The 13915-nt window shown below is 39.3% G+C and overlaps 1 protein-coding gene across 6 annotated transcripts in view; it reads left to right on the top strand.

The window, feature by feature from the left end:
* Nucleotides 1–11254, top strand: part of bmf (Bcl2 modifying factor) — a 31079-nt gene extending 19825 nt beyond the window's left edge. For 5 of the 6 annotated variants that reach the window (XM_031890712.1, XM_018096777.2, XM_004917290.4 and 2 more), the window contains one exon: nt 5674–11254. In XM_031890712.1, coding sequence (XP_031746572.1) covers nt 5674–5713 — 40 coding nt within the window. In that variant the 3' untranslated portion in view covers nt 5714–11254. The remainder of the gene's footprint in view (nt 1–5673) is intronic. The other variant, XM_002932827.5, reaches the window with a different exon arrangement.
* Nucleotides 11255–13915: the final 2661 nt, after the last annotated feature.

Here is a 13915-nt window from a genome sequence, read left to right as displayed (position 1 = left end):
TAATTTATAAAGCAGACCTACATCACCTACATATATTTTCTGCGGCTCTCCAGGTATTGCCAAACTAAAGCTACCAGCTGCCCTAGCTAACCACAGTCTTTTAGATATGCAATAAGATATGCACAGGTTGGCTGTCCCTGCTCATTAAATGTAAAGTGAGGACTCTTTCCAAGAAACCAACATAAACTGCTGTTAAGCAATCCTGGGAACGAAGTAAATAGTTTCTGAAGCTTGTTCAAAAGTGCAGCTGTTACAGTCCCAAGGTGTCTGATTATTGATCCAAGGGGAAATCTAACTGTCGGGACCAGGAGGAATGTTCTTTTCCTCCTTGTAATATGTTGTTTGCTTTGCTTTGAATCACTGAGATAGGGTGTATATATAACACAGGGTCTACATAAGTTTTATTTTTGTGGATGTGTGTTTTTTTCCACTTCAGCTACATTTATCTCATCATAGGTATGTTGTTATGTATTTTAAGACAATTTTATCAGAACTATAACTAATATATTATTCTTTAGCAATGTATTTAAAGATACGGTCTTTTGGCGAGGTCGCCAAACAAATTTAGCTTAACCTGATTTGCCCACCCATGCGCCAGGGCAAAATGTGCAGATCTGATTGCTGGCCCAGGGTTCAACCATCAGATCATTCTGATGCCCTTGGGAACCCCTTGGTCAAGGACCCCTTGGGCAAGAACCACATCGGTGCTCTAATGCAGTCTTCGACCAACAGGATTTACAAAGCTGTCAGAGTTGGAGAAAGGTCTGCAGCATTAATCAGCCTCTGTATGGCACCTGTAATTCTAATTAGCTAAGAAGACCATAGAAATAAAAAAAAATTATGTATAATGTATTTATAGCTATTTATAAAGCCCTACTAGGATAGGCAGTGCTGTACAATTTTACAATATATAAAAGTGCTCACTGGGAACACAGCAAGACCTCAATTTAACATATCCTGATTTTACATAATAAATTTCCTGGATTTTACACTTGTTTACATTTGTTTCTTGTAAAGGGGTTTTGTATGTTATAAACTACCTGGATTGCTTTACCAGGATTCTTATACAAATATTTGTGCCTAAATTAAACTTATATTTTCTCATCCATGCTTAACTTGCCAAGTGGTGTTTGGCAAGCTGCACCACGTATTAGCATATAGTAGATTGCCTGAGGCTACTAACGTACTTCTAGAGTAGTTACTAGATGAATATGATAGTAAAGGCAAGTTGCTCCTTTTTTATAGTTGATACATAGATGGGTCAATGTATAGTAGGAGATTACAAGACATAAAATATTCTTGTTGCATTTTACTTGTACATTATAAGAGATTGTTTTGCGGTACCACTCTGTACAGGTTTTAAGCCGACACATGGGACTGTTCCTGCTTCTTTTTTGCCTGGTGACCCACATTTGATCGACTTTAAACTACATGACATAAAACCACACCTTTTGGTTATTAGCCAGTGTTTCCTGATAGCTTCTTCTCTTGAGTTTAGAACACTATAGTAGGGCAGTGGGAGGAGATAATTTATGTTACAAGAAGGAAGGCATCATGTAAAGCAACCTTTTCGAGCACTTTAATAACACCTCGATTCATGCTAGGAGAATGCAACAGGAAATTATATGTACCTTAATATTTTCTTAATATTTAATTTTTCTGTACAAAATACAAAGTGAAAGATAACAGAAGGTTTAGTGGCTTTTGTATGTAACATAAAAATTCAGGAGGCATATATGAAGTGTAAAAAAAAATGTCAAATACTGTGATCTGTATACAGTATAGACAAAATATCTTTTCTTTATCCACTAAAGGTAGTGCCATTCTGTACCACCAGACCCCCTCCCTTCACACAAACGGGTCCCTAAGTTTTTCCCTTTCTACCAGATTCTGGTAGACAATGTATAGACAGAAAAAATCCCTATCTTTATCCACTAAAGGTAGACCTGTTAAGTCCTGTTCTTTCCCACTCTGTACCACCAGACCTCTATTTTTCATAAATAGGTCCCTATGTTTTTCCCTTTCTTTAACCAGATTCTTCTACCTAGGCTGTTCACAAAATTACTTACACTCTCCCATACATCCACCAAGTCCTTTCTCACACTTCCGCATCTCTCCCTTATCACAATGAGGTGCATCTTATTATCCCTTCCATTTTGTCAAATTACCACCAGAACCCCATCTTTCCACTATTTATCTTCCTTATTTCTCACCAGGCCTCTCTTTTTCAACCTTATTACTGACCGGGTTTTTCTATTGCCACTGTGTTCTTCAAGGTCTCCTTTACTCTCAAAAAGATAAAAACATACGCCTTTATTGGACAAATGTTGTTTATGAAGAGAGGGAAAGAGGGCTTGTCAATCAAATTGACAGGTTGAACGATGAAGGCCTGAATAAAGAGATGTCCTGTAAATAGCAATTATACTAATCTGCCTTCTTGTTAAGGACACTTTGCATAGAATGAAAAGGTGGTCTAAATTCTAGTTACAAATAATTTGAAAAAAAAGCATAATAAAGACCAAATGTTACATTAAAACTACATTTTTAGGTGAACTTCTTACTTTCCCTTTAGGCAACAATTGCTTTTGGACTGTACTTTAAATGAAGACATCTAATTAGTAATATGCATTGATATAATAGTTTGCTCTTGTGTATGTGTAATGAATCAGTGTGAATGCCTCTGTACACATGTAAATGCAATGACAGGTGCGCAGTACACTGACTGGAAAATACACAGTTTAGTTTCTGTGAGGTGTTGACATGGTTTCCTGGCAACAGACTAGACTTCCTGTCCAGCTCAGCCATATGAGTTGTTTATGTTATGAACCCCATGGCGGGAGTTTCTATACATGTTCAGCATTTCATTTCTTTGAACACTTCACATGCTTGACCTCCATCCAGGACAGAAGTGTTCTTAAGGACAGCAGTGCTAATTAATTTAACAAAGGAAAGTGCACATTTACAGATATGGTAGTCAATTCATTATGTAAAATCATAACAGAAATCATAGAACAATTAAGGGAAGTGTTAATGCCAGCGTAAGGAGAAAGTCTGGGGTATTTGTGTCTCTTGCAGCAGTGCAGCTAAGGGTAAGGGGGGAGGCCCACGCAGGTTGGACACTTGATAGCAGATATTTTATTGCATAATACAAGTTCAGTGAGAAATAGAATAGAATTATATGCCTTACTTCCTTGCCAGGAAATATAACAATATGCTGCCCATAACTATAAAAACAATTTATTTCAATGTTACTGTGTCTGTTTATGGAAGGGAAGCACATTTTGAGTAATATTCTGGGAAAGTCTTTTGGGCTTTTCAGCAGAGTGTAATTATGAAACATTTTAAAATAGTTTCTATACAGGGTCCCCATCAATGGAAGGGTTTGGCCACATCTGTATGGGGTATAAAGAGGGGGTAGGAATGATTTTCTTTTTTTTTTTTTTTTTAAAGTATGGTCATCTTGGGCCCACTTTCTCTCAGGCCACTGATAAGGGGGGACTTCTGCTCCCCCAACAATTTACTTGTGTAGTGCCACAAGATTTGGCAGCCCTGCCACTAAAGATCAGACCCAGTGGGCTTCTGTTGTGAATTACCGAAAGGGCGTCTCCCATTGACTCCATTATAAGCAAATAATTCTAATTTTCAAAAATGATTTCCTTTTTCTCTGTAATAATAAAACAGTACCTGTACTTGATCCCAACTAAGATATAATTAACCCTTATTGGAGGCAAAACAATCCCTATTGGGTTTATTCAATATTTAAATGATTTTTTAGCAGACTTAAGGTATGGAGATCCAAATTACAGAAAGATCCCTTATCCAGAAAACCCCAGGTCCTGAGCATTCTGGATAATAGGTCCCATACCTGTAGTATATATTATGGCATTTGGGTAGTGTTATGAGGAAATATAAAGTGATTGTGCTTCTTACACAGCCTTGTCTAGCCTAGGAATCCTTTTTATAGTATTTATAAGGGCAGTAGTTCTTGTGGTAGTTTTGGGTGCCTTCTCACTAAATGTTGCAGCATCACAACACAAAAATCCTCCAGTGCCCTATATGAAAACCACTTAGCTGGTTAGGCAATTTTCAACTTCAGCGAGGGAAAAAAATGCAGCTCGCCAAATGCTTGAAATCACCCTGTGTGCCATTACCCTAAGCGTCCCTTTAAAAAAAAATGGACAGAATGCTATTAATCTTCCAAAGTTCAGCTCAAATGACTGACTGACTCTGGTGAAGAAGAAAAAAAATGAATATGCACAAAATAAAACAGTGATTTAACTGGCTCCAGCCACTGAGAAAATCCCCAGAGCCCTATATTTATGGCTTTGTGTCAAACATAGCCATAAAAAGGGGCTGTATCATCTGGGTGATGTTTGCAGAAGAGGGAGGATGGTTATGTTTTGTTCTGTATAAAATCCCAGTTTCGCTGCCTCAGCAGTGTGGTTTAAATTGAAGATTAACCCTGAGACCTTCACAGTGTCAAATCACTTACAGATGGATCACCTCTCTCTCTCCCAAACCTTTGGCCCCGAGGGTTTTTAGCGGGCTTGGAAGCCTATGGGGATAGAGGTTTGTGCTGAAATGGTATTGTTACAAGTGCAGCTGTGTCTTTGACAAGCTCAGTGATTTATCTGTCAGAAAAAGCATTTGGCTTCAGACTGTAGAACACTCACAGAGAACATCAGAGCAGAACAAAAGTCCCATGTCTTGAGCTCTAGCACTGTGGTAAATTCAGGACCTTGTGAACAGTTTTATTATATATTACTTTTTTATGCCATAAAAACAACAAAATTCTGTTATATAATATAAATAATTGCAGAAAATGAATCCCATTTTACAGCACAGTGCAGCCTCAAAAATAGATTTGGGAACCCAATAACCAGGCAAACCCATTTGTTTGCTATTGCTTTGAACATGCAGAAATGGTTCATTTTATACTTATTTGTTCTTCAGACCAACTGTAGGAGCCAGATATTTGGCTTCTGGGGAGCGTTGATGAGGGAAGCTTAAGCTGGCCATACATGCACCGATAATATCGTACAAAACCCCGTTTTGTACGATATTCGGGGCGTGTATGGCAAGTCGGCGAGTTGACCAATATCGCAGGAGGCTGCTGATATCGGCGACTCGCCGATCAGCCAGGTTAAAAGATTTTGATCGGGCGCCATAGAAGGCGCCTGATCAAAATCTGCCTTCAGGGCTGAATCGGCAGAAGGAGGTAGAAATCCTATTGTTTCTACCTCCTTATCTGCTGTTTCAGCCCTGAAGGTTTGTGGCGGATTTGACGATCTTTCGAAAGATATGGTTCTGTGCTTTAAAGCTATTATTGTGGTGTTTACTATAAAAGCAGTTCCTCTAATTGTAAAAAAGAACTGATCTGTAAACATCCCACTATCTAGACCTGTGCTGTATTACATGTAGTGGGCCAATTATTTCTCATATAGCATGTTGGAGGACCAGATTAAATTCAAATAATGATATCATACAGTGAAGTCTGTGGAACCTTTGAGCAGACTGGGGGTCATAAAAACCTTTTGGAGGGCCACATCCAGCCCGCAGGTCTCCAGTTGGACAGCCCAGAATCTTGATAGATGATTACATTTGTAATTACCAACAGTTGCAAGAGTATGGCTTCGCCATTTGGACACCTAATATTTTTTTTTGTGTTTGCAGCTTCAACAGAACCGAAATCAGTTTTGGTCTCAGATCTTAATCTTCTTCCGCAACTTGGTAATGCATCCAGTGGGGAATAGAGCCGGGCTGGCTCAGAGGTGAGAACTGTCGCAGAAATGGCAAACTACAAATGGTCCTGCACAGGCTCCAGAAAAAGACCCCAGAACTGTCATCCGTACCTTTTCCAGTAAAGTGGTCTTTGGCACAACGGCAGGGAATTCTGTTCAAACACTGGATAGGGTATCCAATAACCAGATTATAGAAGGAGCAGCTTTGTAGGTTATTGAGCTCAAGAGTACATTTCAATGAATGATAAGGTATGTGTGCATTTCACACAGAAAAACTGCATATATGTATCATCCGGACAATCATAATGTCTCCATGCAAAGTAAGAGGAGCTGGAAGTTTGGTGCGGCACAAAGGTGGAATATGTACATCTAGAAGTAGAAATAAGAAACTAAAAGTCTTTGGGGGTCCGAAACATTTACTTGTTCCCAAATTAGAAGGTTCACTGCAAAAATACCCGAGGCATTTTATCTGTCTGGGATTTCTCTTCTGGTAAATACCTATGTTTCTTGAGAGAGGGGCCTCATAGGAGCGTTCATCACTAATGCAAAAGGCAGCTTTGTGATGCACGGATGTAATCAGAGTATAATGTCAACTGAAAAGTGTTAGACAATCAGGGAGCTTTTATATGTTCTTTTATCATGTTTATTGACTGGGCAAAAAAATTCACTCTAGGGCAACTTAAAGTTGACCATAGAATTGTTGGAGTAGGAAGCCTGTTGGTAGATAGGAATATTGCAGTCCGTGCAAGCTGTGCTCATTTTGCACATGGCTCCCACTCTGGTGCTGTATTTGTAGTGTGCATGGAACAGAACAATAGATTCTCCCTGCACAGACTTAAAGCTGGGTCCCCTAACATGTTTTATATATTAGCCCTCATTTAACCCAGAGACATTAACCTGAGGAAGGAAATATGTGGAATTTACTCTTAAAGGGGTGGTTTACCTTTAAGTTAACGTTTAGTATGTTATAGAACGGCAACTTTTCAGTTGATCTTCATTATTTTTTTCTAGTTTTTTAATTATTTGCCTTCTGACTTTTTCCAACATTCAAATGGGGGTCACTGACCCCAGCAGCCAAAAACTATTGTGTGTGGCTACAATTTTATTCTTATTGTTACTTTTTATTACTTATTTTTCTATTTCTGTCCTCTCCTATTCATATTCCAGTATCTCATATAAACTACTCCCTGGTTGCTAAGGTCATTTAAACCCTAGCAACCATATAATTGCTATAATTCCAAACTATAATTAAATATTTTTAAAAAAAAAACACAAATAATAAAAAATGAAGCCCAGTTGCACATTGTGTTAGAATAATACTTTCTGCATCATACTAAATGTTAACTGAAAGCTGACCAAACCCCTTTAATAGTTTTCCATAGAGAATATGGTTTACGTGGACCATAAATATGAACAGGGGAAAAGACTGTGTTGCAGAATAGGACACACTGTGTAGGTCCGACACTTACTTGCTGGACAAAATGTCAGCCTGTATTGCAGCTCTCACATACAGTGTTTATCCAGAGAAAACCAATGATATTTCCCTGCAATTTGCTGCAAGCAACTTGTCCCTTTATGAAGGTTGCTGGTATAATTTAGTTTTAGTATGTAGCCGGGGCCTGTGCCCCAGCTCTCTTTGGAGGATAGCAACCTCTTGACTCCAAATCCACTAGCAGATGTTTGTCCATTTGCACTCGACATCCCACTGCTGGTTATCTGTTGCATTTAACACCACCACATTTTATGTGAGTGTCCATAATGTATAGAAGAGCACTAATACCACCATCTGTTTAGTGCCAATTTAATCATTTATGCGCCATCTGTTCATTGCGACTACTGATAAATCCACTATTTTATATTTCTTGTGTGCTTCAGCTATGTAGCTCACACACACAAGCCAAACTGGACTAATGGCAGATTGCAGGTCTTAAAGGGGTATGTGGGGGTTTGTGTTAGGAGTAAGAAGCCACAGCCCCAATAGATCTCACTCTCACTTTTTTCCACTGCCTCATTTTCTTTTTCTTTTCCATTCCACTCTACTGATCTCTCATACTGCTGTTCTCTCATTTATTTACCCTCTTCCCATCTCTATCTTGTTTGCTGTGTACCATTCCCTATCCTATCATTCTCTTTTCCAAGCTTCTACAGTAAGACTCTCTCTGTTTCTCTATTTTAATCCTTTTCTGTGTCAAGTCAATCACCCTGCAACAGTATATTAAACTGTGAAGTCCCAGTCCCATTTACTGCAATTAATAGTGCAAATTCTTAATCCTTGGATGGATAACGGCTCAGTGTCCCCAATTTTAATTAGGAGATTTCTTAGTTCCATGGTCAGTCTGACCCTGAATTATAACAATACATTGAGAATAGAAGGGAAAACAAGTAGAGTTAAGTTCAGGAAAGTAGTTAAGTGTTCAGTAAGAAAAACTGATTCAGTGGAAAAGAGATTGTGGAAGAAGAAAGAACAATGTGACAGTATAGGAGGAATTGAATGGAAAGATTGGAGGAGAAACCTGTGTAGTTGATGGGTATTAAAGGCTTCGGCCTCTATGAATGATCAGTTTTTAATTTGATATTAAATTACATGAACATGGGGATGTGAAAATGAGTAAGTACGTATAGTTACAGAACATCTCAAGGCAAACACTTGTCACATGGTGGTATTCTGGGCATTTTGTCTCAGCCATGCAGAATTCTGTGACTGCAATCAAGTCTTTTTATCCCAGGGTAAAAAGTTGCTCTCCTTAGCCCAGCCTATTCAGCCAGAAACATGATTGTGTGAGGCTCATTCACTGTCTGTGAATCATTTTTACATCTTTATAAAGCGGAGGGACCCAAATGCATTTCCAGCTCTGCAATGCTTTATTTTTAGCTTACAGTCATCTTTCAAAGGATGAGGCTCCATTTCTCTGTTACACTTATGACACTGAATGATGTGGGAGGTCTAAAGGTACAAAGCACCAATCAAAATCAGTCTGCTTTGCATGTCACTGATATGATTGTTTTATTCTCTTTTCAAAAGTATTCATTAGCTGGAAGAAGTAAGCATGTCTGTTGCATTAATTTATCTTCTGGAATTAGTATCCTGTAAAGTCAGTTTGTATAGGAAATTATGTGCATGCACCCTAGTAACGGGACTGTTTGGATCCTATCTGAACAATGTTTTGCTTCTCGGCCTAGCTGACCCGACAATACCCAGTTCACCTGCCACTGTTTCCTGCAGTTGTTACATTCTGAGCCAATTTATATTCTTATGATTTTATTTTTATTAGAAGGTTATATGCTGGGAGGCTTTTTTTGTATTAACCCACTACTCTTTCTGTGAATAAGTACTTCCTTGTCTCTTGAGCCTGGAACCTTTAGACCTTTTGTTACAATATATTTGCTTAATGTTTTCCTCCTGTATATTGGTTACTATGCATTTGGAGTTTTCTCGTGTATAGTATAGGTTATCAAACTGCACACTATTCAGAACGGAGGTCATGTGAATAGAGCAAAAAATGCTCTGAAAACATTATCTGTCTGTGTCATGCACTGGAATTCACCTTTGATTTGTATTGTTATGCCCAGTCAATAAGGGATTTTGTTTTTATGGCTCTGGAGCATGCGATTAAAGGGAATCAACTGTGTTAGTTTATCTGTCTCATTTGCTGATGCACCATGCATTGCCCAATATATATAACAAACACATACCAAAACTTGTACCAAATGATTTTATCGGTAAGTGTATGGCAAACTTTACACTTTACTCCCTGGAGCTGGATCCAGTGGGAAATAAGAGGCTCCTACTGCGGTTAGTATTGCCGCTGGCCATCCTTCTAGTGACAGGGTCAAAACTTTTCTTGTGCAGCTGAAAGAATTTGATTATAAAAAGTGTAAAAAACAAATATTACAAGTTCTTTTGTTTTGAGGTTTATGAACACTGCACACTAGCATAAACATTTAGGACCCATTTAATTGATGGGTTGGGAATCAAAATTGTTCATTCTAAACAAAGACTGATGTTGAACTGGCTTTCATCCCAAAAGGTAACAGATCTGTCCAGCAGGAATACTCTGCAGAAAGATGGCAGGGTCTTTCTTGGCAAATAATCTTTTTTCAAGTGGATCAGTGCATCATGCAACAAAGAGATGACATTTCATGATGTACATTTTGTTACTGTAAATACAGTCCGTTCTTGTTTTGTATCTGATATTCCTAATGTTCCAGGCTAAGAGCAATGACATGTGGGTCTTTTTGATTATCACCACTCTCCCTGGGAAACAGCCAGTAATAAGAATCTCCGTTGGTAGTTTCTTGCTGACTCCAGTGAAAGGTAAAATGAAAAGCCCAGTGGGTGATGATTATTGCCTGATAACATCATTGCTTTTCCTGAATAATCGTGGCCATTAACCAATTGCGAGGAAATCTACACCATGATTATCCCTACTTTCCTGGGGAAGTGTTAATGACCAGTAGTTCAATGTATCATCGCCCAAGAGACTACTAAAACTCTGTTTCTGCTGTGCATTCTGCATTATCTCACATACGCAATATTTGTTGCCTCGAAAAGGCATAAAGGGACTGTAAACCTAAAAATAATTTGTTTGTTGAAAATTCTCATTGTACTAGTTTCACTGTCCAATCCATTAGGCTAAGGACCCACGGACTGAACGGCTCCATGGGTCCTCAAACAGGAAGTGGAAATACCAGATAGTGTGTTGTCATATAGATAGAAAGCCCATTATCTGCTAACTGGGTAAAACTCTCATTCTGGACTTGAAGAAAATGAGCCTTAATGCACTGCAGTTAAGGTGCAGGACAGTAATAATAAGAATTCTTTTTTTGCCTAAAAATTCCATATAAGCAATAAGAATTCAGAATGGATACCACTCCTGATGGGTGCTAAGAGATTTCACTGTAAATAAATTGTATTTGTAACTGTAATTAATTTGTCATTACCAAATAAAATCCAGAATGCATTGTGAGATGGCAATCCTCTTCGCACCTCAGTGCCTTAGACTGAAATTTTATTTGTCCTTAATATCTGTTTTGTGATTGTACGTTGTCTGCAACACTGGATTGTTCTGACATGCACATTCTCACTTTTACCATGAGAGGAGAGAGACCCAGTGATCATGTAGCAAGGCATTAACCACTCCTGCTCAGGGCCCTCATTCTGTATCGTAGGGATTCTCAAAGGCAGCCCACTCAGGCCTCACAAGCAGCACCCAGAATCCTCACAGAGGCACTGGGGGTTCTACCACCCACCCAGAACTAAGCATAATGTACCAGTGTGCACTGTTGGTGGGACTGAGGCCTGGAGCTGAGAATAACCATATTGTATGAGGGGAATATAAAGTGCCAGGGTGGACTGGTTAATCCTGTGTGCAGTCAGGACATCCACTGCTTGGGTAATAGTGCATTATATCTGTATATTGTAGTATGTATATTTAGTTATATTCACTGTCTTCTTGTGTTTTTAATATCCTTACTGGTACTGTTTGTATAAAAATAAAAAAAATCAGATCAAAGTCTAATTTGTTGTGTTTCAGTGTATAGGAACTCTGTGTCCCAGCTCTAACACAGTGGTTGTCTGATGCTTTTTATTTGACCCCCCCCCCCCGGTGGTGAAACCTTTGATCAGGGTTCCTTCTTAAAGCTGGCCACACACGTGGTGATTTTCGATCTTCCCAACCCTCCTCCAGGCGCCTGATCAAAATCTTTTAACCTGCCTGATCGGCAAGTTGCCATACACGCACCGAATATCGTACAAAATGAGGTTTTGCACAATATTATCGGTGCGTGTATGGCCAGCTTTACTCGGAAGGTTATAGATACAGGAAACATTGGCATAACCGACATTCAACAAAAATTGATAGCAACAGAAACTCAGCATTTGGATAATAGGGGATACACCTTAATATGTTAAATTTCAAAAAGTGGGCACACAGACTGACATTTAATAGTTTTATTAATATTCATTAAAAGCCACCATCATTTTTGGTGATTATATGTATAAGTCTATTAGGACTTCAGCCTGCCATTCCTACCAAAGGTCAAGTTAAAATATGTGGTTTTTAATAATAAATATTAATCTGTGTGGGATGGGCCCATGAGATATACGAAAGCTGGCCAATCTCAACCTAACTGACCTTCAAGCTAAACCCCTTCTGCCGCCAACCCCACAGTGTGTGAGCCATTGCGCCAAGAGCTATGGCACAACAGCTATATTAATCTCTGTTACTTAAAAGCACCAAAATTTCCCAGGCTGTTCTCCGGTAACTACAAGAGGAAGTGCTTGAGTAACATTTAACATGTAAACACATCACCCATAAACATTTACTGGCATAAGAATAGAAAGCGTTGTGGTGGCACGCGGAAATCAAAACACCTTAAGTGCCATAACCCTAAAGGAGTGTGCAGACCAAGAAATGATGATTATGTTTATACAACCCAGAGAGATTGTTTTGGCTTTGTGTGTGATTGTGCTTGTGGTACAGACAGCAGCCATTGCAGGAGCCGGGATATCACCGTACTGCTACATACAAACCTATCTTTCCTTTCTAATCACCCAGACCACTGATCACTCCTGGTGTAAGGGAGGGATTTTATAGATGGGGGGCCACTAGATTTTTCTGCCCTTTCTGAGAAGCTAAAGCAAGAATGCTATGTCATGTTAAGGCTCAATATATCATCCAACCAGTCAGCTTTAATATAGTAACCAGCTGTTAATATTTAATAGTAAATGACTTTATGCATCTTATATATTGAGTGATTTGTCAAGGGCACACACTATATAACACGACCACTATTAGGCTTCTGATTTGTAAGCTGGCTGAAGAGAAGGGCACTGCTTAATCTGCCACGCAGCACCCTTTTCTGATGGGGCTTTTACTCAGACACCAAACAACAAAGCCATCTCTGTGCTTTCGGCTGACTGAAGTCACGTGCCTTCCTTATGGTGATGACGCGGCAGTCCTGACATTCACCCTTTGTGGTTAGCACTGACCTTGTTTACAGGCGAAGGCAAAATCATAATAGCAACTGTCGTGAAGGCACAAAGCCATGCTACCCAGTGTTATTGTGTAACTAGAGCCCGGCAGTTTAGACTGGGTGCCTGTCTCATGGGAGACGTGTCCCAGTCACAGCACTGACTCTCTCTGTGCCATTTGGAACAGGATACAGGCTGCACACAGCAAACTGTGTCAGACTGTTACTTCTTATCTGAATACGGGCATTGCTTACGACAGATGTTAAAATAAATGAAAATGACATTGTAATGAGGTTGAAAAAAGATTCATGTCCATAAAGCTAACCTCTAGTTGATCTAAAGGAGAATGAAAAAAATGAAGCCACTCCAGTTTATCGTATGGCAGGGGTAACATTTCTTCTGGACTCTAAAATGGCAATCACATCAGTCCCTGGATCAACGCTGTGTAAGAGTTAATTTCACTATCCCCTTTTCTCCCTTTCTTTTTTTTTTTAAAAGGTTTTTATTTTCATTTTCTTTACAAACATAACATAAAAGCACATTCACATATACAGTGTATATTGCCATGACCATATACGAGTATGCGATAGCTAGGACAATTAGGTACAGTCGACATTGCCTGATCTAGTTACAGAAAGTCAACATTAGGGAGGAACTTTATTTCCAGACACCATGGTGTTATACCCTGAGATTCTCGCCAGTGTGTGCGTCTAACCAGGGTGACCATACATTCTCGAACTTATTTGGGCAGCCCCTAGCCAGGTATGTCAGCTTAATAAGTGGGAGTCTAGAGAGGACCAGTTGTACCCACTGGTGGAGGTCGGGGGGTGAGGGCTCATCCACTTCATTGCAATCACCTTTTTTGCATAGAAGTATAGTGATCTGAGTAGCCTTCTAGTTTTATTCAGGGGGACTAAGTCTTCTATGAGTCCCAGGAGACATACTTCTGGGGACAAAATACCTGGCAAGGGGATTTGTTCATTTAAGTAGTTAGTTACCTCTGTCCAATATTTAAATATTGTAGGGCAGGTCCAAATTAAGTGGAAGAACCCAGCCTCTGTCATTTGGCATTTCGGGCAGGAGGCGTGTTGGTTTTTCCCTATGACCTTTAGGCGCATTGGAGTAATATATGTTCTGTGTATTATTTTAAATTGGACCATCTTGTCCTTAGTGGATATCAGAAAGCTGTATAGGTCATCTG

The sequence above is a fragment of the Xenopus tropicalis genome, chromosome 8 (genome assembly GCF_000004195.4).
Source record: "Xenopus tropicalis strain Nigerian chromosome 8, UCB_Xtro_10.0, whole genome shotgun sequence".
Taxonomy (NCBI): domain Eukaryota; kingdom Metazoa; phylum Chordata; class Amphibia; order Anura; family Pipidae; genus Xenopus; species Xenopus tropicalis.
The sequence above is the reverse complement of the archived record's forward strand: the minus strand, read 5'-3'. Positions and strand labels throughout refer to the sequence as shown.